This window comes from Bradysia coprophila, unplaced genomic scaffold (genome assembly GCF_014529535.1).
Source record: "Bradysia coprophila strain Holo2 unplaced genomic scaffold, BU_Bcop_v1 contig_358, whole genome shotgun sequence".
Classification (NCBI taxonomy): Eukaryota; Metazoa; Arthropoda; class Insecta; order Diptera; family Sciaridae; genus Bradysia; species Bradysia coprophila.
In genome coordinates this window covers 5,177,352-5,201,996 of record NW_023503616.1, presented here as the reverse complement: position 1 = coordinate 5,201,996, position 24,645 = coordinate 5,177,352, and the positions used below count along the sequence as shown (strand labels likewise).

Below are 24,645 nucleotides of genomic sequence, written 5' to 3'. Positions count from 1 at the left end.
AAAGTTTGTGAGTGTAAAGCCTGTGAATATTAAGTCGTAAATTAGTACTGGCCTGATCTCTTACCCATGTTGAGCAAATTGTTTTTTTCTTTTTAATGAAAGATATGCCTCAGACGTTAAAAGAATTGGGGAAACCCACAATAAATTTAAGAGGAGTCTCGAAAATAAGCCGTGGAGCCAGTAAATTACCTTACGGTAATTTAACATAGTTGAGTGAAATTCAGTACCCTTCCATGAATACAACAAGATAACAAGACACCGGATATAAATAAAACCCCATCATTATAAACAAAACAGCCTATGGCTGAATCGTAGCTTTGAGATAATGATTTAAATTAATTTTTGGAATGTATTATTCGTGTGAGTAGTATCATTCCATTCTATTCTACCTGTTAGTAAAGTAATATGATTGAGTAGCTGTAGATGTAAAGGCTTTTTAGTTAATAATCAACATCAGTCAACCAGTTTTGCTAGCTACACGTGTAGGTTTACCATTTCACTATTTTATAATCAAAAAAATATCACTCCGAAATAACCACGGCTAAATAGAACACTTCAAGAGGAAATTCGAATTTTAATTTAAAATTTCATAAAGAAATTCTTGAGCTGATTCATTATTCCGGTTAAGCCACTGCTTTTCATACATACGAAGTATAGGAAAGGTTTACCTTTTTTAAGCTCTTGACTGATGTATCATCAAGGTTAGAAAAAGTGCTACGTCGCATAAAAAGAAACAGGACATAAAGTTTGTCTTTGAATAAACATATGATGACAAAATTTTCGGATTCACTGAACCGTCAATCGTTTTTATCGTTTCTGTAAATCTACCAAGCATAGCACACCCATCCAATCGACTAAATTTATTTACTTTAAAATGATAATATGGTGTTTTAGCTATTATCCTAATTAGACCAAAGCTCAATATTAAACAATCCATTAATTCGCAAAATTTTCCGTATACTCGGTATACACACAGAATGTATTATATTTCAGGCAATTTTCATTCTTATAACTTTGATAATGTCCTCTCCCTGAGGTAATATTTACTTTTCTACCCAGAACAATAATAGAGGCATTACAGCTATGTGTTCTTGAAAGACCAAAACCACCTACAACGAATAACTAAATACAGTGATATATGTCGGGTGGGGTAGACATTATACATATTTATCGTCGATAGACCAAACACTGAGACTTGCGTTTTTATTATTAATTCTTTTATTGATATTAGCTTGGATAAAAAATTGTCGCTTAAGCATTCAGATGGTGTTTGTTTGTACACAGGTACGATGTATTATATTATACTCTTTCTTTATACAGAAGTGTTGCGACTCAATGGCAAATTAATAGGATGGGATATCAATTACCAGCAACTGGGTGTTGTAAATAAGAAAAATTTTAGTTTGAATTTTTTCGAATCGAAAACAGTTTCATTTTGATTATCGTGTAGCGCGTGCGGAATCTATCGTTTTGCGTATAAAGTTTTATTTTGTTGTTTCTGTTTTATGTATTTATTTCGAAAGCGATGCTCCGAAGAAAAATGATGTATTTAACTTGAATTTGTATACACAGAAACGTTCTTGCTTGTAAAAAAATGTTTAAATGATGAGAAAAGTTTCAAACTTGATTGGGAAATTTTAGAAGAAAAATCAACATTTTGTGTAAAATACATTTAAAAAAAGTTTCAATGCTGTGAAGCTATGAAATAGTCCATCAGTGGATATAATTCTCATGGTGATGTTCAATTAAAATAAATTCTAGCATGAAATAATTATGCATAAAAACTGCCTGCAATGTGCTGGCTTATTAAAAACATTTTTCGAACTTTCTCGTTATAAAAGTTTTGCAAAAAAGAAATTAATTTAACGCGGAAAATTTTTCTAAATTGAAATTAACTTAAAGATGATATTGACAATTTCTACTTAAACCAATTAATCGATTAATTTCTTATTGCTGTGTTTGCGAGATTGTATCAATTAAATTTCACCGGAGTAATTTGCAATAGTTATAAGAACATCAAAGCGAAGATGATTTAGGACATGATGGTAAAGTGTGTTCATTATGTGTGCCACAATCAACAAAAAAATTTGCAGATGCAAAATCGGGATTATTTTGAAATAAATCGTTTTTGAATTTATACTTATTAGCATTGAATGGTCTAAAATTTAAATAAAAACTTTTTAAATACATTTTCAAGGCGCCACCTACCTTCTCCATTCACTCATGAAGCACTAGATTAACAATTAAGTGTAACATCACATAATATTCATCTAAATCTAGTACTTCAAGACCAATACCAAATCAATGGATAATATTTTTGGGTTAAAGATACACATCAAACCAGAAAAACGTTTCTAAGATAATAAACAGTCTGTTAGAGTGACAATGAATGATTGTTACTTACACCCATTTTAGTGCATTTTAACTTATGGCTAGTCATTTTCTTTTTACAAAATAGCTGGATCCGTTCCAATAAGTCGACCAAAATCGCTAAATAACGATATATTTTCCAATTTTAAAAGTAAAATCCATTAGGCAAACATGACTTAGCATATACTCACGTCAGAAAATACGTGAAACCTAACAATACCCGTCCATCAGAAGAATTGCGAAGAGCATCGAATTTCTAGCCATTGCTCCATATTTTTTTCTTACCTTCTACAAGACGTACATGTCAAAAACGTTTTACTTCTACCCCAGTAAAACAATTTTTATCTGCGATGCATATTAAGTGGCAGTACAAACGTAAAGGTTTCTCGGTAAATAGAGTGTACTGTGTATGAATGCGAATAAATAGAATATTGCCGTTGGGTATTTTCAAAGAGAAATCAATTCGTTATATATTTCAGTAGACTTTGGTTTACTTAACAAATACTATACCATACTCGGCATAACAAAATTCTTGATTAATTTTAAAGCAGAAATGTTCGGAATATAGCGGACATGATGATGATGATGATGTTATAGTTCAATTATTTTAACGAACTATACTTTGGCAAACGCAACTTAGAACTAAGTTCTAAGAACTTATACATCAAAGTTATTTTTATTATGATGTTTGTTTATTGGCCTTTGTGTAAACAGTAAACTTTAACGCTTTAATTCAATATGTAACCGAAACGTTCTCCAACTTCAACATTAATGACATTCGATAAACTGTTTTTTTTTGGTCAGAATCATCGAAATTTGAGGCAAAACATTAAGAGGATTGCTCGTAGACATATTGTAGCTAAGAGGGATTCTTTTGAAAAACGACCTTCCGAAATGAGACCCATTTTCCAGTGGACTTTTTTATATGTGCCTCAATAGGTATTGGTCGCTAGATTTTTTTTTTTTTTTTTTTGAAAATTCATCGATGCTTGTGTGGATAGCGAGAGCTGATCGAAAACCGAAAACAGGCACTTTTCATCTGGAAATTTCTCCGGCTACACGAGACGTACAAGGTCGTGTGAGGAGTCATTAGAAAGGTAATTGCATGTACTTTCGGGGCAAATAGTCGATCATGGGGGTTAAAATGCAACCCTGAGGGTCTGATTTCGGCAGGTTGTTTTTCAAAAGAATCCCTTTAATGAATCTGCCAATAGATTAAATAAAAGTCATCTCCCGATATACAGAGCGTGTAGTCATGATTTTCAAGTTTTGGTTCACATATAATCCCAATATAAAAACAACTCCAAAAGAGTGGACACAAAAAGTAATACTATAAATGATTGGCACCGGTTGATGTCGAGAACCGTAAATTTTCCTTGTTTTATGGCATCGCACCATTAATTTTTATTTTCAATCTTCCTTTTTTCAGAGGACTATACGTCCTACAAACTTTTTATTTAGGAATTATTTTCGACTTTCTCATCTTTACGACAGCCATTTCCAATCTATAAGAACACAGAAACAGAACAATGTCACAAAATAACTATTACACCAGATAAAATATGGTGAAATGGGACACCATGCTACGCTGAGTAGCTTTTTTTGACCTATTTAAAGGTTGATATTTAATAGTACACTAAAAATGTCTTCGGTGATATACTTCCAGTTCGCTAAGAGTTTGTACTTTGAGTGACAATGTTATGCTATGGAATTACGAAAATCTTTCATCGCCGAAGACCAAAGACGTCTTACTTAGTTTACGAACTTTTTAGTGTTTTTATGATTTATACGATATATAGCTATGAATTGAGATGATAAGTATATAGAAGAAAGCAGTTCTGCTTATCGTGCAGCATTCAAACTAAATTCGTTTATTTATTCAAATTCATTTTTAAATCGAATGACATTTTAATTTAGGTCAACGGCAAATTAAATTATAAAACAATTTATTATTTATTCCGTTCACCGACTCAGACGCCTTAAAATCAAAAGCAAAATTCGATTTTCAATTTTATCAAAACAATTTCGTGCCATCCAACAATAAATACATTTAAATGAATTGTTTGCTCGTTTGAGTTAAAGTTTAAATCGAAACAAAATTTTCCGAAACATTGAATGAAAGTCAAAAATAAAAAATGTTTTATCGTCAAATTGTGTATGCTGCGGGTATGATATGTAATAACTTCGAGTCTAGAATAATAATTTTATTTTTTTCGAATGAATAAAAACTCATTAAATGAATGCTAAAAGTGGATAAAACATACAAATGTAAAACCGTATTACGTGTGGGAGTCGATGCGTTTAAAAAAAAATATTTTTTTTTTACTTCGTTCTACAATGATTTCTCAAGCAATCACAGATAATTCAGCTGAAAGAATGGAATTTTATTTCCTTCCATATATAGCCTTCAGCTTCAGAAAATTTATTTAACTAAAGGGCAAACCATTTACCACAACTCAGCAATCTCGGTGGACGGGGTGTTTCTGCACATGTATTCAACTAAAAGCTTTTACCGAGAACTTGTATGTGGTTTAAGGTTATTTTACATAGAGTTATGCAAAAACCTACACACTGATAATCTAAATGACATTGGTAAAAAAATATACATAAGTTGTATAGCTCTCGTATGCATAGCTACGTAGTTTCGAGCTTTTTGATATCAAAGACATTTAAATAATTTAAAAATGGAGGAAATTCAATTAATAGTCTTCATGAAGTTGATGAATACTAAAAACTTTGACCGTAAAATTTTAAAATAGGTTTAGCGGTTCAAGTGCTCATCAACAAAAAAGTAGACTTTCCAACATTGTCGAGATATGTATCATTTTGGCATTATTTATTCGTAACTTTGATAAATTTTACAACCGTCATAAAACTAGGAGTTATGAGTATTATATTTATGTAACGAGACCTTTATTGGTACAGCAACAAATTAAGTTTTTTTACATCAATCATTCTACCTTGTCTGAGCTCAAAGTAAAAATAGTTTTTTCCTAACTAGAGTTGAATTATCGCGATTTTAGTTAGGAAAAACGTTGTTTCTAGCTAGAAGGCTTTTTTAGCGAATTAAATTCCAGGCAACCTCATTCGTATGTGTTAGGATTGTAAATATTTTCTCAACTCAAAGACAGTAGAACTTTTTTTTGTTGAGAAAAAACACATTTAGTGCCACAAAAAACACTTATCTCGGTTGGATCAATAACTATTTTTGAATAAGAAGTCCTTATTAAGGACACAATGCAGTGCAACTGAACTGAATGATAAAATAGTTATTTTCCTCATGCATCCTTTTAGCATTAGTTAGGAGCAACGTTTTTCTTAAACGACGTTGAAAATATGCGACAAAGTCGAGAGATTCTAACACTTGTTCGGAAAAGTACTTTCTAGCACTCAACGATATAAAATTAACCAAAACGCTGCCAAAACAACGCATGAAACCGTTCACTTTCTACTACCAACTTTCATAGAAAACTTTTACTCAACATAAGAAGTTGAGTCAATACTCTTTCATTTCAACGGAACACACTGTGTATTTAATAATTGTTTGCCGTGTGATTATTGACCTTGCCTTCGGCTTGGATTAACAATTTCTTACACAAGCAGTACCATTTCTATCATTCGTTCTGTTGAAATTTAATGTGCTATGAAGTCATGCGGCTACAAGTTTCTGGAAAATATAAAAATTGATATTTAGTGACATTGTTCGTCCCATAATGTGGCGGAAATAAACTTCTAATTAAAATTTCAGTTGGAATTTCGCTACCACATTGTTGAATAAGTCATTAAAATATTTCTCGGTTCAACATCCGCTGAAGCTTCCTAACAGCAAGAAGTCAGTCAGGAAACATGGCGAATAATTGATTAAACAGAAAAGTCAATGATTACATTCAAAATGAAGTTTTCGCAATTTTAAGTATCGATTATTGTCCCGCTCAACAGAGCATTCCTTAAAATGTTATAATTTTTCTATGTTCTACTAAGACGCGACGATCGACTGAATAATTAATTACTCCGACAACTTGATTAGCATGTTCCTTTTACAATCGAGTGACGATTCATTTTTGAAAATTAATTAAAAAGGAATCTATGTACAACCATGAACAGTAAATGATAAAATAATTCTTCATCCGTAAACTTTCTAAATCAAATAAACACCAATTTGACTGTTCAAATGAAATTTGTAGGGCTTTCCGCTGGAATCTATATAACATCTTCGGTTTTTCAAGTTAAATTCAATTTTTGAGCTAATGGCCAAAGTTTGATTATGAATAATAAGAACAAAATTTATTATCATTTGGAATTGAGCTTACCCAAATTACTGTTTATGGTGAAATGGATTTTGCGTTATCGAAAAACAGGAACTGTTTTACAATCAATTACATTTCAACACCGTTGACAAGTTGAAAAATGTATGTTAATTCGCAGAGATTATTTGGACAATTCATAGTGAAGAAATATGGTTCGGTGTAATGCAAATGAACCGGTATATCGATTAAATATTTTCAAAGAAATGAAGTTAATACCCAGTGAATTCGGCATGTGAAACAAACAAAAGGACATCAATTCCTGCTGTGTTGCAGAAAAAAAGCAAAACGGGAAGCTAAACATTTTTTTGTAATGTGCCTGAATCCAAACATTATTTGCGTTACCATTCCGGAGACTCTAAATCACATACGGATCTTTTTAACACTTAATCATCCTAAAGGGATAAGAAAATGGTACAGAGAATTGACATATCGGTGCTGGGAGGAGAAAATATATTGGTAACTTTTTATTTAATCTTTAACAACATTTTTGTCGTTCTACAATGTAGCAGCTACATTTCGGTTTATAAAAGAGATTTATTTCATAAAAAGAAGGTTGACAGAACACAAGATACAACATTAGATATAAGAAAGGAAAAGAAAAAAAAAAAGTTAAGAGAATGCCTTAAATGGATTATGTTGAGTGTACTTATAAGCCTGAAACTGATATGAAATCGACCACATTTATATACCTAAGGCGTTCGTGGAATAGTTTCTGTGACAAAAATATTATAACACTAAATTGACGAAATTATATTATTTTACACGATATTTGCTATTGTATGGACGAAAGAGTCGGTCATTTGAAACAATTTGATGATTTTGCTGAAAAAAAAAGTCAGCAAACTTGCTTCTGAATCTATTCCGCCTTTGAGCTATAATCATTGTCATATACACTTCCTTTCTTTCTTCTTTCTTCCCACGCAATCTTATTTCGTTTATATTTTTTACACCAGTCGTATACAGCATTTTATATAGGAATAGGATAAAGTATTCGGAATTTCATTTGTAAGTCTTTGTGCATTGTGAAAAAATCCTAAAAATTCGAAATAAAATAGGCGAATAACATAGAATCTGTCTAGTCATCTGTTGTCGACAACAATGACAAAAATAAGCAATGAGTTCTAGGGCCGTAATTGAATTATTTGTAGAAAAATGTTATGTTAAAACAAATGAAGTATGAGATTTTGCATCAAACAGCAGACGATAATTTAAAGGAACGAAGGATCAGATTTAATTATTGCAATGTTTCATCACTTCTAAGGTTATAGGTTATAGGTGCACTATATAATGAAATTTTCATTTTAAGTGTTTTTTAAGTATACTACCTATAAACTAACGAACACACAATGTTCATCGAGGTGTTAATGAAATCAATTAAACTAAATTGCGTGTAATAGTTCTGCACTCATTCTATCACCTCCGTTACTCCCTCATCCCACCTTTTTAACCAGCCTATGAACACGATGAGTGATTTTAGCAAAATAATACATTTGATCGGAAGGAGCGTCCCTAAGCTGATATGTATAGGACAAAAAAAAAATCGGCTTTTCGAATTAAAAAAGAAAATCTCGTGGGTTTTTAGTCAACTAAGCAATTGGAAATACCAATTCTTTTCAAATAACTTTGATGTTTTCTCTCGATATAATACAAGCACTTGAACCTATCAACGCAATGTTTCCAATAAAAAAGTCGATAAAATTCTGAAAAAAAAAAGTTTTCCTCCTCATGTGACTTTAATATCTGATTTTCATTACAATACGACGACAACGTCGTCGGTCGTAGCACATTTTTCAAAAGTTTATTGCAAAGTCAAAGACAAGCGCTTTGATAAATATTTTGTATACGACAGTCTGAAACGTAAGTACATGTACATGCCGAGCAGCGCTTAATGACAAATACAATAGAATAACTTGTCCAGATATTATCATCTCCGTAGGTTTCATTGAGTGGAAAATATTCAGTGGATTTTATTATTGTATAATACACACTAAGCATGGAGGGTAGGCAGCATATAATAGGAAGGATACGCAGCATATCTATTCATTTAAATATAAGATTCAAATCACTCCTTTGGAGATCATTCTACTACACAGCAAAAATTCATCAACCAATGTGCATCATATAAATGAATTTACGTCACATTCTATGCTGAAAACCTTGGCTATTTTAGTTTTTATTAACCTCTCATTTTCGAATTCCCTTTACTTCATCGAACTCATCGAATAGCTTGTATAAGGTTAATTGAACCCTTGATTATCTTAATTTAATTACCAATTACTTGGCTCATTCATTTGCATTATATCCAACAGCATACGTCTGAACTAAATGATGTTCGGTTTCGAAGTTCAACCGTAAAATGGGTAAATGATAAAAGCGAGAATGTTCTATGAATGTAAAATATATTCATCTAATCAGACGCTATGTTGAGCTTAAAAAATCGTTTCCTCTTGTTGCTATGGAAAATTATTTATTACGTGCCAGAGGCTTTTAAGAAAACTAATTTATTTTCAGATAAGATATTATGACAATACCTTGATATCTTAATTTATTCATGTATTATACACTTTAAGACACAGTACACACAGTTAAATTAATGCTAAATTTAACGATGTCGACTCCTTTTTCCATTTTATTCATTTTGCTGTTGGTCAGATTAAATAAAAAAAAAGAAAAAGAGAAATGTAGAAAAAGATAGATTAGATTAGAAGGCACAGTTACATACTGTGTGATATTATTTTGTATTCTTTTCAGTTGATGCTATTTTTCTCTTGCTTTAATGTGTCTAAAATTTCGGAAACACCTTAAGGTTAAAATGTTGAAAATATTGTCAGTCAGGGCCTATTATTGGGAGTTGAAAAATTATGAATTCAGTACTTTGTTAGTATACCCATTTCTATACGTTATACTTACTCAGGAACATGATATATGCTCAAAAGTCAAGTTTTTATGTCTTTATTGGTGGAAAATGTCCCTTTCGGTGTCTTATCCATTTTTCTGTGATTGAATACTACATCCTTCATCTTTTCAATAATAAAGTAGATTGCATCCATTGGAACTTACAGTCCCAATTTCTGATGTCCTGCATCAGCCAGAAAAATAGAACATTTTTCTAGTACAGGTAGCCTCACTCTAAAACAGTACCACATTTCGCCAACAGAGGCAAATAATCACTTCATATAACAGCTTTTTGGGTATATAAGGTTTTTTAACGTTAGGATGAAAATTGACTCAGCGAATGTCAAGCTAAAATGTAGAAGTAAAAACCAATTTACCAATTTATCATCTGCTATCGATAACACCTTCAAGACGACCTCTGACTATTGCGGTTTTATATAGCAAAAAAAACATGACCAAAAAATGAAGTAAAAGATTTGAAATCAATCTCTTTCAAATATTTCGATCAAATGACGTAATAGATCCTAAAGTAAAACTGCTCGCATGTTTGCCGTCTGTGAAAAATTAAAAGTTAGAATTTTCGTTATCATCAAAATTATTCTTTTCAAACCATTTGATTCACCTTTCACTCCTAACATATTGTCAATGTCAATACCAATATCACTCCATTCAGTTTTACACTTTTGTTCGAATTAAACTTTTTCTTTCTTTGTGAGACTTAATTCCCACCTGCCTCGAAACACCATTGTACAATTAATAATCAGTAAAAAGCGTCTTTTTAAAAGTTATTGCTGGTTTTCTATTTAAAAAAACTGGGTTTTTATAGGTAGCTATATAATGGAGCCCGTCAATGAAAATCTATGTAGCAATGGCATGTATAACCAAAAAAAAGAAAACTTTAGTGATTATCAGTTGTGGTACAATGGAAATTTACAGTAAACATAAAAAAATTAAATTGATACACCCTAATATACAAGGGGTAGGAGTTAACAACAATGGCAAATCGTGGACAATACTAAAATCAGGGCCTAATTATAAGACAAACACGACTCAAGTCACTTTTAGAAAGTGCATCATGCAGTAAAAGGTTGCATAAATAAGCGACAAGAGCTGGCTAGCGTTATATTAAAACTACTCTTCATACAGAAGAGATAACTTGCCGTGCCGTTAATAGGTAGTTGGTAAATGGAAAACTTCTGTATTACAATTTTACAAATAGTAGAAAATTCAAAAAGGGACTGTGAATGTAAGTGATATTCCCTTAGGTATGTCATAGTAATTTGTTAATTATGATGGTATTGCACATGAGATAACCAGATATTTCTTTGATCACCAAATATACCCATGTTTACCTAGTAATATAACTGAAATAATTATGTTCTTGCAAAGTCGTTTGCGTTCCTTAATTAAGCTAACCGCCGAGCAAATGAATAATTAATTTAAATTTTACACAGGATCCGCCGAATCCAACAAAATTTGCTGCTATACGGCGTTCCTTGCATCATTTGAGGCATAGAATAAGTAAAAGAGGTCGTGCAAAACCGCCCGACTGGTTTTTGGACAAATTTTCGGGTTTACAAAATTTACAGAATCCTGGTGCTCCATCGGAAGAAATACACACGAATCGATTATGCAGTCGTTTATGGGTAGATCCGTCCTTACCTTCACATTACAGAGTAAGTATATGTACAAGCAATAAGCAGAGTAATTAAATTCTGCCGTTCGGATATAAATTTTCATTTTCATTTAATTATCAATTGATTGGAAAAAAAAATTTAATGACACGCTAAAGAATTAACATAAACATTTGCATTTCAGTGGCTCGCCGTTGTATCGCTTGCCGTTCTGTACAATATAGTTTTTGTGGTAGGACGTGCTGTCTTCTGGGAAATCAATCGTAATGCACCTGTTTTGTGGTGGACGCTTGATTATTTGTGTGATTTTATCTACTTAATCGACACATTAGTTCATTGTCACGAAGGTGAGTTAACAATTCGCTTAAATTGCGTGAAACGAATAAAATAATTGCTACGCGAATATATAGATAGATGATGCATCAGAGAGTCAAATGTGTTTAATTTCTCCTTCAGTTCGAATGAATTTTCTGAAAATGTGTATATGTATCGCATTCAGTGTTGGCAGTTTGGGTTCTTTTTTTTCCTTTTATGTGGTATAATGTGTTTTAAGAATGTATACAGATACAAAAACGTTTTTAATGATAGACGTGACGAACGTGGTTTTTTATGAATCATAATCCGTAATATGATCCGTAATAAAATCGGCTTAAAGGAAAAGACGAAATCAAACTCTTCGATTATAACCGATGAGAAATGTGAAACTTTCTTCTAACATCAAAGTTTTCATAGTCGATCACATAGAATATATATTTTCCATCACTTTTTAACGTTACATATATTTGAAAATGATATATTGCAGAAATGTAACTTAAATCAGCAACACCTGTCATTGTTCAGACGAATAGCTTCTATACATTCACCATTTAACACTGAATATATAGTTACCGAAGTGCGGGCAATATACTTGATATATCTCTGTATAGAATCTGTTGGTATTTAAAAGTTCGCAAAGTCTGACTGGATTTTCTTGTGATTATACTTCGTATGTATTCTGAAATTTCTCCGCAAAAAAATCTAATAAAAGAATGTGGATAACGTCAAATATAAAATGGGATATCTCCGATTTATATATAAAGCACTAAAGAAAGGCGACAAAATAGACGTCCAAAAAACTATCCTTAAAATCCTGTCTCCAGTGAGTTCGTTGACTTTTTCGCATAAAATATTATACGATGATTTCAGTGCTCAAAAAGACATATACTACTTTACACTCCGTTTTACACTAATATTTCATATTTTCCCGAAAAAAAGCATAATGTTATGCATATAAAACGACCGTACCAAATGCTTCCCACTCATTTAACATTACAATATTCGAGACGCTAAAGAAAATTCGTTTTTATGAGAGTTCTGTTAATTTTTCATTGACGGGAAACGAACAAAACCCCAGCTTAAATTACACCAATAGGACATGATATACCATTTTCGATTTATCTTTAGCAATGACTTCGCACTCAATTATTAAGATAAAGTTTTATTAATGGAAAATCTGCAATTTTCCGTAATTTTATTATGGCATTTATTTGTACATGTCTCCCATTCTTACCGATATGGCGAAAAGGTTCACGAACTTACGAGCTTATTAATACATACATATATACCACACCGAAATACTTGGATAATTATTTATTTCTGTAAGTATAACTTCGTGTTTTCGGTTCGGTTGAAATTTGTGTCTTGTTTGCTTCTTCTTTTCCTCCTCATAAATCCGAGTACGAGAGTATTGCTAACGATTGGTCTGGTGTAAGATGCGAAAATATATCGAAAAGGAGATTAAATTGTCTTGTTTCGACTTTTATATGATGATTGTGCTAAAATAAAAATACAACATACAGTTGGCCTGTGTCAATGATAAAGTTAACCCAACCGAACGTAAAATTTCTCGAACGTATCGATGATCGGACCAGCTCGACGTAAATTGTTTTAAAAAAGAAAATTGTTTTTTTGTCTAAAAGTTTCAAGTTGATTTATTCGAATTAATAACCTATAAATGTGCGTCGTTCTGGATATTGTATGCAGTAAGTTTGACTGAAGCCATTAAATCGAACATAAATGAGGTAACGAACGCAAAAACCGATCATGAGTTGCGCGTGTAAATTTATACGAAAAGAAAATCGTATCCCAACTAACGGTGCTGTGAAATTGCACAAAACACGGATCATATGGCAGAAACTATCCTTTCGTTTACTAACTTCAATTTTAAGATTTAAGACTTCCTGAGTCTCCATACCACAACAAAAATAACATACGGAACTAAAAGTTATCGCATTAGCACAAATCACGGTTCGTTACCTTAACCTTCACAGAAACGTTATTAAGATTAAATTTGAGAAGGAAATCCAAACAATAATCTACTTTCAGAAGTCCTATTGACATATTCGATGTAATTGGATTGAAAAACTCTCTAACAATTGTAAATATTCCCTCTCAAAGAATTGGATCTGGCTACAAACATATGACCAAACATAGCCTCCCTTCCTGTTGGTAGTGATCGGGTATAATTATAGGAATTTATACTCTGATATTTCTGACTTTAGCGTCGTCATCATTGTACGACCATTGTTAATATTTTAAGTATCATACCGAAACCACCCACTCAATCGCAATAATACAGAAATGAAATAGAAAAAGTTGGCATTTTCTTTCGGTTAGGATGTTGTATTAATGAAACTTTTCTAACAAGATTGTGGAAATTTTGGCTTCAAAACGAATATAACGAAAAGTTTTTCACAAATATTACGAAGGAAGATTGCTATGATAGTCGGTTGTGTAACGTGTAATGTTCGGTTGTAACACGTTTCAAAAATGGAAACCGTGACGAGTAAAAATTAAATTCTGAATGTTCTGGTAATGTGATTATGAATTTTAGATGTGAGTTTGAAGTTTACGATGCAAAGACTTCCTGGGCCGAACGACATGTCGTGCTTGTGTTAAAAGTTTTTTTTAATTAATCGGCAGATACAGATAGCAGATATGTATCGAATAACACAAACTATACTAGAAGCACTATAAGAATAACTAGTGCGTGCATTCATGCCTTGACTATAAAAATGATTTAAAAATGACATAATTCAAATCATTGGGGGTTGAGTTCGAGGAGCTCATATAATATTGCCTAATTCTGTACTTGTAAACCGTTACAAGAATTCTTCATAAAAGACATGAAGACATGTTTGGGTGGTTACACATTACTTTAGTTATATAACACAATTGAGTCAATTCACAACTAAACATTAAAAAGATTTACTGTGCAAGTAGTAAAGCTAAGCCAGTAAGCCTTTTAGCTTAAAATGTGCAAAAAAAAGAAAGAGAGAAATCGATAGCAAGGATATGTCGATACAATTCGAATACACTCACAAGCTACGCTATAACATTACGCTCTATAAATTTCGATCTAAATTACCACAAAAACTACATTTAACACTCATACAAAATCGCCTCGGTTCGACTAATTTCACATCCAACAAAATATAGTCTTCTTCTTTCACATTAATATGTGCTGTCATCAATAACCAACTGGAACTGGAAATCATTGAATCGAAACAGTAAAAGCTATACACCAAAATATACAAGTCCATAGTTGGAAAGAAAAAGTTTTGAATTTATTTTTGCCTTCCGTTTCATATTCAACAGATGTTTCTTTAATAGGATCGGGGTATAAATATTTTGTTGATAGCCGTCATAATTTAACACATACACACATCCACCCCAGCTTTTCCTCCATTCAAACTTCACGAGACACAGCAATAACAAAATTTTTACGACACTGAACGTGTTGTGTTTACACATAACATGGGGTGGAATGACAATATAATTGGTCATTTTACATGGTTCAGTAAAAGCGAGGTTGAATGCGTGTATTTAGATGTTTTCCAATTAATTTTATGTTTTCTTATACATAGAGCATAATCTTAATCTTGGAAGTTACGTCGAAGTGGACGAGACAGAATGGCGATTGACAGAAGGAATTATTGATTAAAATGAAGAAATGGTTCTAAAAATAAATCGACACAAAGGATATTACTGTCCGAGACCAAACATACATATCAGTCCCTCCAATACTAAAAACATATGTTGAACGACTTTTCTTTCCCTAACGAGCCAAGTGCATATCTCGGTCGTCACACATCGTACAAAATCTAAAGATGTGTCAGAATATTAGTCACAAATGGCAGACGGAAATCTTTAAATAAAATGTTTGTTGGAAGGCTTGTCGTACCAGAAAGATCAAATTTTCATCTTGCCTGACACGACAGGCCTTTCAACTAAAATTTCATTTTTAAATTCTATTCGTCATTTGGGGCCGATAGCAATATTTGTGGTGATTTTGACACCAATTTGGATTTGTGATGAGGGACTGAATGCAAGTGGGCTCTCGGTCCATGTGCCATTTGACAGAACTTAATTTCGCTAGCTTCTGTTCCCAGAAATATGGTGGTAGTTTTCCAATGTTAATAAGAATCTGCTTTCACTGCGATAAACAGGAATAAAATTTGATGGAACGACCTTCAATACCTACCGCTATATTTTTCACAAAGTAATAGCGCTACGCTTCGATAATTGTTTGTAATCTCGGCAGAGTAAAATAAACTTTACTCTGTCGTGTTGTAATGGATTTTAAAATCGAATCAGTAGTTTCATTTGTGAATACACGAGCCACTGTGGCTGTTTATACGATGGTTCACTGGTTTTAGGAGAGAATGCAACTTTCTGATTTATTTTACTAAAACACAGCACAAACGTTTTGCTGACTTTGTCTACTATCTCCTCATTGTACACTTCCTTAGTTAACTCAATGTTGCAATTTATTTCACTGCAATTTTAAATTAAAATTGGTTTTCTTTCAACATTGCATTGTAGGCTATCTCGAGCAAGGACTTTTAGTTAGAGATGCAGCCAAACTGCGCAAACATTATTTTTCAACCAAGGGATGGCGTTTGGATATTTTGTCAATGCTTCCAACTGATTTTGCCTATTTATGGTGGCCGCCGTCACAATGCAATGCCAAAGTTCCGTGTCCTGTGATTGTGCGATTGAACCGATTGCTGCGTCTTCCAAGAATGTGGGAGTGGTTTGATCGAACTGAAACTGCTACAGGATATCCAAATGCGTTTCGGATATGCAAAGTAATGGACTTTTTCTCGATAAATTAATTGGTTTTACAGATTTAACAGAAATTCTTTTCATTCAACATTAGGTGGTGCTAGCAATTTTAGTACTTATTCATTGGAATGCTTGCCTTTATTTCGCCATTAGTTATACGATAGGATTCGGTGTCGACAATTGGGTGTACAACCTGAATGGTACCACGAATGCAACCCTATCCCGACAGTACATATACTCATTCTACTGGTCCACATTAACATTGACAACGATTGGCGAAACTCCAACTCCAGAAAATGATACCGAGTATTTATTCGTAGTGGCAGACTTTTTGGCTGGCGTTCTTATATTCGCTACCATTGTAGGTAAGCAAAACCTTGTACAACATTCTTCGCATTCTTCTCAACTTAATGGCAAACAGGAAATTTCATTCAATTTAATGCTTTTTCTGTATAAATTTAATCCCGATAAATTTTGACGATGCAATAATTTTAATGCGATTCCGAAATTGATACACAATTTACAACCTGAATTCGTACATAAAAGACTTTTTCGAATTGAATTTATATTTCCAATACTGCCGATCATCGAGTTACAGCTTTGTACTAATACAACACACTCTTCGACATTTTTTTTTTATTGTGTTCGGTAACAGGTAATATTGGTTCGATGATATCAAATATGAATGTGTCGCGTGTAGAGTTTCAAAATCGAATGGATGGTGTCAAACAGTATATGGCTTTTAGGAAAGTTGGTCATGAATTGGAAGCGAGGGTAAGTAAATCTAATAAAAGGACTGTGATGTATGGTATTGGTTTAATGCATTTTACAAAATTTGTCGCCCTATATTCATACTCTGAAAATTAATTATCTAGCTGGAGCTTTCTTTTTCCTAAATGGGCTTCAATACGTTGAGTTTAAACATGTTAATTGGGACAGGATTTTATTGAGCTGTGTTTAAAAAAAGGGATAAGAATTCAGTCTTCACAACAAGTTCAATTAATCTCTTTAACCAACCACATTGATGCCATGATGAGTAAAAGTACTACAACCTCCGTTATCGCTAAAAACTCTAAGGAAAAATATGCCAAAACGAAATTACTTGGAAATGAGTTGAATGCCTTCTTACCTATTAAATGTTAGGTTTAAAGCATAATCAACATCTTCGTTCACTCAGGTGTAACTAATTGTTTGTTAATTAGGTTTCCAACCTTTATGATGGCACATTAATTATCTCATATATTAGGAGGTAAAATTCTATTAACCAAAACAGACGAAAAGGATTTACTACAATACGATCACCAGCACTTCATTCCACTAAAATCTGAAAATGTTCGAAATTTCAACATTGTTTTGTTGAATTTTCATAAATTGCCACTTAAATAATTCAATGAAAATTTGAAAGAAAACCTGAATCGAAACAATTTTCGACTGAGAAATGCATTTAAAGTCGAGAACGGGAGAGCCAGTCGACAGTGAAATGTAAACGAACTTTTTAAGATGATAAAAGCCTATCGGGTGTAATAACCCTTTGCATGTCTAATTGAGTTGTAGAGAATGACGATATCGAATAACTTTTAATTTTGTATGATGGTCGGACGGGCTCTACCAATAAACGGCTCCAAACGATATAATTTACGACACTCAAAGTTTGAGATATTTAGCACAATTTAATGGAAATGTTGGCCATTAAATTGTTTTAGGGTAGGTGTTCAGGGTCGCTTTAACATTTTTTCGTAGAGAAAATTTAGAAATGGAAAAAATGCACGTTCATGTACTAGACGTTAAGGCAAGCAGTCTTGTCGTTCTTTCTAACGTTTGTATTGAAGTAATCAATTTTTTCGCTGACAGTCCTTTTGCAAGAAAAGCACTAAGACTTCTTGTGTTGCACAATCACGCCTAATTAGACTGAATATTGATTTTCACCTGAACAAAATTTTCATATTAATTGGGTCCCGATGGTATAGTCGATTCGGAGAACAATTAATCATCTGGTTGGTTTCTCGATTGTGTGTCAATCAAATACAACACGAATGAAGAAAATCTCATTAAACTTTTCCACTAATTAATATTGGATACAAATCGTATACAAATTTCAATTCGTTTTGGGTGTTCACAGTGTATCCTCTGCAAAGAAAAGTATAATTTTCTAAAAATAAAATTTGATTTTTCGTCGCTTATTTCTGAAGTGCACAAAATCGAGCAATTCAAATAAAATGTAAATCGAGATTCATGTTTTGTTGATTTAAAAAAGGAGAAAGAGTATTCCCTGCTGCTTTTTCAGATATAAATGTGTTTCCATTGTCAGTATGATTTCCCTCTTTCAGCGTAATACTTTAGTCAATATTTTTGGAAACATGTATAGAAAGGAAAAATAAATTTAATTTTGTATTTAGGTGATTCGATGGTTTGCGTACACATGGGCACAAAGCGGTGCTTTGGATGAGGAGCGTGTGTTGGCGGCGTTGCCTGATAAACTGAAAGCCGAAATTGCCATTCGTGTTCACATGGATACATTGAAACAAGTACGCATATTTCAGGACTGTGAGCCGGGTCTTTTGGAAGCTTTAGTGTTAAAATTGAAACTTCAGGTAATTTATAGCTTTCTCTTCGACTGGATATCTTTCTTTTTTTGCTTCTGTTGAGATTTCTGAATGTAAATTTTATTGTGTTCGTTCAGGCGATAAAATACAAATTTTATCATTCATGCAGAATTCATTCAATTTTTAATCTTTCATTGTTGACAGACGAACGAGCATTTGAATATTATTTGGCTCGTTATTTCAATTCGTCTATCAGAATGTATTTTATGACTTATTTTGTGATACAGTTGATTCGCTATCGAATCGATAAAATCATTTAGGCTGCTTAAGTGTTTCCATTGTATGGTAAATCGAATTCGAATTCAGATGTTCACTTTCAATCATTTCCTTGATTTGTTTAATTAGCCTGGCCCGAATCATACGATAGCATTTTCTCAGCCATCTCATCAAACTGTACATTTATCATGACGATATTATGTTGCGGTAATCTTTGTATTTCTGGTCGATTGGATCCGAAATTTGCTCATTATTTCCAAGTCATTTGACAATGTCAAGAGTATCACATTTAAACCTCACTTATAAGCGAACGCAATATCATGCTGTCAATATTATTTTCTATTCCACTAATCTACATGATTACATTTCCTACATTCATTTCAAACATTTACCCAACAAGTGCCGGGCAACTTAGGCAATACCCCTGTTTCGGTGATGAAACCATTTGCGTGTATAAATACAAGACAATATTTGTATTCGGTGGTAAAGAATCATAAATTTCGAATAAGATGAGCTTTTCCATACGTTCACATCCCAACCATTTGTAATGCCAATGACACAAAAGAGACCCGGGATACAGTTTATCTAAATTTTTATCTACAAAAAAATATGGACTCACAGAGAAACAATACCCACCAGTGCGTGTATATACATATACGTATGGAAAATGGAAACGAAACTCTATTGAATTTAACCATAACCGAATATTTCATTTTCCCACAATGTCTCCGAAATACTTCTGTACATCCATTTTATACATGATGTGTTTATGTATACATGTAGGTGTTCAGTCCGGGAGATTACATCTGTCGCAAGGGAGATGTTGGCAAAGAAATGTATATTGTAAAAAGAGGTCGTTTATCAGTGGTGGCTGACGATGGAATTACAGTGTTGGCAACGCTAGGTGCTGGCTCAGTTTTTGGCGAGGTTTCAGTGTTAGAAATTGCCGGAAATCGAACTGGAAATCGGCGAACGGCGAATGTTCGTTCATTAGGTATGTTTGCAGTCATTTTTTCAGCTTTCAAATGTAAATTAAGCTTCAATATTGACCGTCCAATTACTGCATCTGCTTGTGCCAACAGCCAACAGCTGGATGCTTGAATTTATAATGCATACTGTACATACAATTCCGATAGGAATTTTTCTATGAAAACTCTTTAAATTAACCTCCAATGTCGCCATTATATACCCAACCAAATATGTAAAGCTAAAGCAAACACACTCAACTCACATATTCATTGGACAGTGATTGATCTATTTCAATGAAAACATTTCGTATTAATAAAAAAAAAATTGTTTGCACTGTTAGGTTATTCTGACTTGTTTTGTCTGGCAAAACGAGATCTGTGGGAGACATTAGCTGATTATCCAGAAGCCAGGGCATCGCTTACTGAACGCGGTTGTCAATTATTACGAAAAGATGGATTATTGGACGAAGAAGTGTTTGCAAGTAAGTAAATCGATGGAATATTGAAGAGGAAAATATAATTTCATTAGCCATTCATGAGACAATGAGACGTCTCTGCACTAACGGAAAACAAATTAAATTAACGCTGAAAAACATTGATATTTGTTTCAGATGCACAACGAGCGCAAGACTCTCTGGAAGGCGGTGTAGAGAAACTAGAGAATGCAGTAGAAAATCTTAATCTAAGACTAGCTAGACTTTTGGCAGAATATTCAGCAAGTCAAGCGAAATTGAAGCAACGTATCGCAAAACTGGAAATTAGGTAAATAGTTATTCGTTTAACGAGGGAAGAAAATAAGAAATTCCAACAAGAGCGAAGTTTTGCGACCAGAGGGCCACGAATCGCTCGAGTTGAAATTTCCTAATATCCCAGAGGTGAACACAATTTTTTTTTATGTGCACAATTTTTCAAAACAAAAACAAAGGTAGCAGTTCTATTTCTATTTTCTCCCCTGTCAAAACTAGAGGCGAGTAAATAGACATTTTCTCCGGCTGCTAGGAATTTCGCGCCGCGTCATTCACAATAGTTGACAAAATGACACATTTTGTATAAGGAAAATGTCACTTTGTGGGTTATTCTGAATGACACGGCGCGAAATTCCTCAACACCATTTTCTCCACCGACTTGTCATCACACAAGTCGACAACAAAACGTCATTTTCACGGCATGAGTGGAGAAAATAAAGTTAATCACACCGCACATATGAAAAATAAATTTAACATAAAGATATCTCTTGTACCTTTTGTGTGGGTTCTTAAATAACCGTATTGTGCTTTCGTTTTTCCTTTCCAATTCAGTTACCATGTAAGACATAAATTCCCTTACTTACTTTATTTTACATATCAACTTTAACCAAGCGCTCGATATCAATTTGGATTTACAATGAAAATTTTGCTTACCCTTAAAGTGTCGTTTGGAATGTGCTTTGGAACAAGACTATGTATGTCGGTTACACGACATGTGAATCCTCCATTTTTTCTGTTCTTTTATTTGTTTCTGAAGACTTATTACTTGTTTAGCGCACACCTTAGTCATTTTTATCTCGTTTCTTACTTCTTGTTTTTGTAACGAAAATAATTTAACAAAAAGCAATTTTCGCAAAATCAAAATTTTTTCTTCTTCGATAAGGGGCATATGTATGTAAAACAGGATAACGCACATCTAACCGTAAAATGTGAACCGGATTCATAAATTATTGAATATAAATAGGCAAAAAATGAGTAATGTTGTTACACGTATACGTAACATGCTAATGTTGTGTTGTGTGTTGTATGGAAGGTAGAAGGTATTCATTATATTCGCTCGAAATGTTTCGGTATTTTTGAAAAGTTATTATCGGAAAATATGCAAAACAAATCTGTGATTTATGATTAGAAATTATTTATTATGTCGGGCCATTTGACTTGCCGTAATAAGATGGATTCTTTTGATTTTCACTGGAAACTTAGTCTTGGACCAACTAGACTGCAGGATGGATTTACTTATCAACTGAATTACTTTGTGAAACTTTCACATTGCAACTGAATTTAACATTCATCCTTCTGATTCCCTAGATACTTAAGTCTCAAAGTTTCATTCCAAGGTTTATGAAGGCTTATAAACTCTACATCCACTAATAACATAAAAATATTCATATTTCACCACTGCTCGGCAAACTACATTTGCAATACATAATATCCTCAAGTGAACGTAATGACCATGATGACACAGTTGATATAGTCGTTGCTGTTAAAGTGTACAACTGTCTCTTAAATATTTATGTAAAGCTATGTCCTAGGCGTGTATATACTGCGTACCATGTCATAATCATAATTTATTGACGTTATGAACAACAGTACAACTACTAAATCAATCGTTAAAGAGTGTTCCTGACACCCCGTTTTAGTTGATAAGAAAAAGTTGTCTGCTTTTCCTTTAGAAATTACAAACTCTTTAAAGAAATTCATTCGACGTTCAAGAACATAAATTCGACCATCTACATAACATAGTCTTAGTCTGTTTCTAAAGACCCCTTTGAAACATAGAGGAGGTTAGAACGTGTAACAGTTACAATTTGATTTTCGAATACAGTTGGTTAGATTTGTCAGTCATATTTTTCGTGCAGATAGCGGAAAATAGTTTTCAATTCGTTTACAACATGAAATGATTTGATTGGCGTGTCAGTGACATAGGCAAAAAGTGAAATCAAAGTTCGGTTCAGAGAATTTAAGCATCATAAGCTTTTGATAAGAAGACTTCGCGACTCGTACAGAATAGGAAAAGTACTTCGAGATCTGGGTATAAAATAGAGGGATTCTTTTGAGAAACGGATGCATGGGAACCGTTAGACGTTCGCCGAAATTATCCATTTTTTACCCATACTTTCAACTGCTCATAACTGTGTGGACGAATTTTAAACCCAACAAGACCCAATCTGCCCCGAAAAAACACGCAGTTACCTTTCTCATGATACCCCACACGACCTTTCTTTCTTTCTTTCTTTATTTCACCGCCAACAAATTGGCTGAATATTCATTTACATCAATCTATCACTAGATTTAACATTACATTTTCAAGCTTAATTCTAAATTCACACCTCGACCTCGAATTTACAACCATCTCCGCATACTGATTTACAAAAGCTATTAAACGAGATATGGGCTGATTCATCAAATAGTCTACACTGAAAAACTTTTCCTCCAACAACCTACTATGCCTCAATTGTCTCACCGACCTTGACCTCACGAATTTCGACTTCAAAATTTCAACATTTGAGTGTCCCGTATAAATATCATAAGCACACATGGCGTCCGCGATTTGTCTTCGCACGTACAAAGGCTGCAATTTCAACGTCTTACACCTGTCAACATATGGTGCAAGCCTGTACGAGGCGGCACGACTTCTATCGTCTAATAAATCAATCATAAACTGTTTTTGCACTGATTCAATGTCATCTTTATACACTCCTTGATATGGACTCCATATTACAGATGCGAACTCTAGCCTCGATCTCACATATGCACAATACAGTATTCTTAGCGTCTTTTCTTTAAACTTTCCGTTCGACTTCATCTTTATGTAACCAACCATTTGACGGGCCTTCATTGTTGTTAGTTCCATATGATGAATTAAATTGTATCTTTTATCAACGTTTAGTCCCAGATCACAAACCTCTTCTTTCTTTTGCAAGTCATGATTTCCAAGCTTGTACTTCGTTTCCACATTATTCGATGCTCTGCAAGCCGTGAATGTGGCACACTTTCCAACATTGAACAGAAGTCGATTTGTCACGGTCCACTGATAAATCCTGTCTATGTCGCTTTGAAATCTCAGACTGTCATTCATATCATATATCATCATTGATGCTTTCATATCATCTGCAAACAACAACACCATCGCATGTATCACTACTTCCACCACATCATTGATAAACATTGTGAACAAAATTGGTCCCAAAATGCTTCCAGGAACAATACCCGATGTTGCTTCATATTCACGCGATTTTGTTTCACCAATCTGGACATAATATCTTATTTGACGAACATTTTCATATAACCATCTAGCTGTCTTTGGTCCAATGGAAAACTTTGCCATTTTACCAACCAAAAATCGATGAAACACCCGATCGAAAGCCTTTTCAAAATCGCCTATAAACGTGTCCAATTGAATTCCACGCTCGAACGCTTCATGTGTCGCAATTGATTGACACAATAGGTTTGTCGTAACAGATCTTTTTGGTCGAAATCCATGTTGTGAGTCACTCACATGCGGTTCTACAATCATTGTAAGGTGAAGCTTACTGGCTCGTTGAAAAATCTTTAAAATGCTTGAACCAATCGCCACCACCCTGTAGTTCTCTATGTTTGTCTTTTTTCCTTTTTTAAACACCGGTATCACACGCGAAAGTTTTACCTTCTGAGGAATGTTCCCAGTCTCGAAAGTCTTTTGCCACAACAGCCACAACGGTAGTGCTACAACTTCGATACACTTTTTGAGAAAAAAGGGTGACGTTTGATCAGGACCAATACCTCCCTTCCACTTCAGCGAATGAATCGCTAATTCGATG

At 33.5% G+C, this 24,645-nt stretch overlaps 1 protein-coding gene and 1 long non-coding RNA gene across 3 annotated transcripts in view; both read left to right on the top strand.

The window, feature by feature from the left end:
• The window catches only part of LOC119081525, a 298,236-nt gene that overhangs the window by 144,455 nt on the left and 129,136 nt on the right, over nt 1–24,645 (top strand). The window lies entirely within an intron of this gene.
• LOC119081414 (cyclic nucleotide-gated cation channel subunit A) overlaps nt 1–24,645 on the top strand; it is a 41,825-nt gene that overhangs the window by 12,436 nt on the left and 4,744 nt on the right. Inside the window, exons 1-10 of one of the 2 annotated variants that reach the window (XM_037190312.1) lie at nt 6,783–7,133; nt 11,027–11,248; nt 11,391–11,553; nt 16,070–16,335; nt 16,407–16,677; nt 16,968–17,086; nt 18,709–18,903; nt 19,915–20,125; nt 20,441–20,581; nt 20,711–20,861. In XM_037190312.1, coding sequence (XP_037046207.1) covers nt 7,086–7,133; nt 11,027–11,248; nt 11,391–11,553; nt 16,070–16,335; nt 16,407–16,677; nt 16,968–17,086; nt 18,709–18,903; nt 19,915–20,125; nt 20,441–20,581; nt 20,711–20,861 — 1,787 coding nt within the window. In that variant the 5' untranslated portion in view covers nt 6,783–7,085. Of the gene's footprint in view, nt 1–6,782; nt 7,134–11,026; nt 11,249–11,390; nt 11,554–16,069; nt 16,336–16,406; nt 16,678–16,967; nt 17,087–18,708; nt 18,904–19,914; nt 20,126–20,440; nt 20,582–20,710; nt 20,862–24,645 lie in introns of those variants that run through there. The other variant, XM_037190311.1, reaches the window with a different exon arrangement.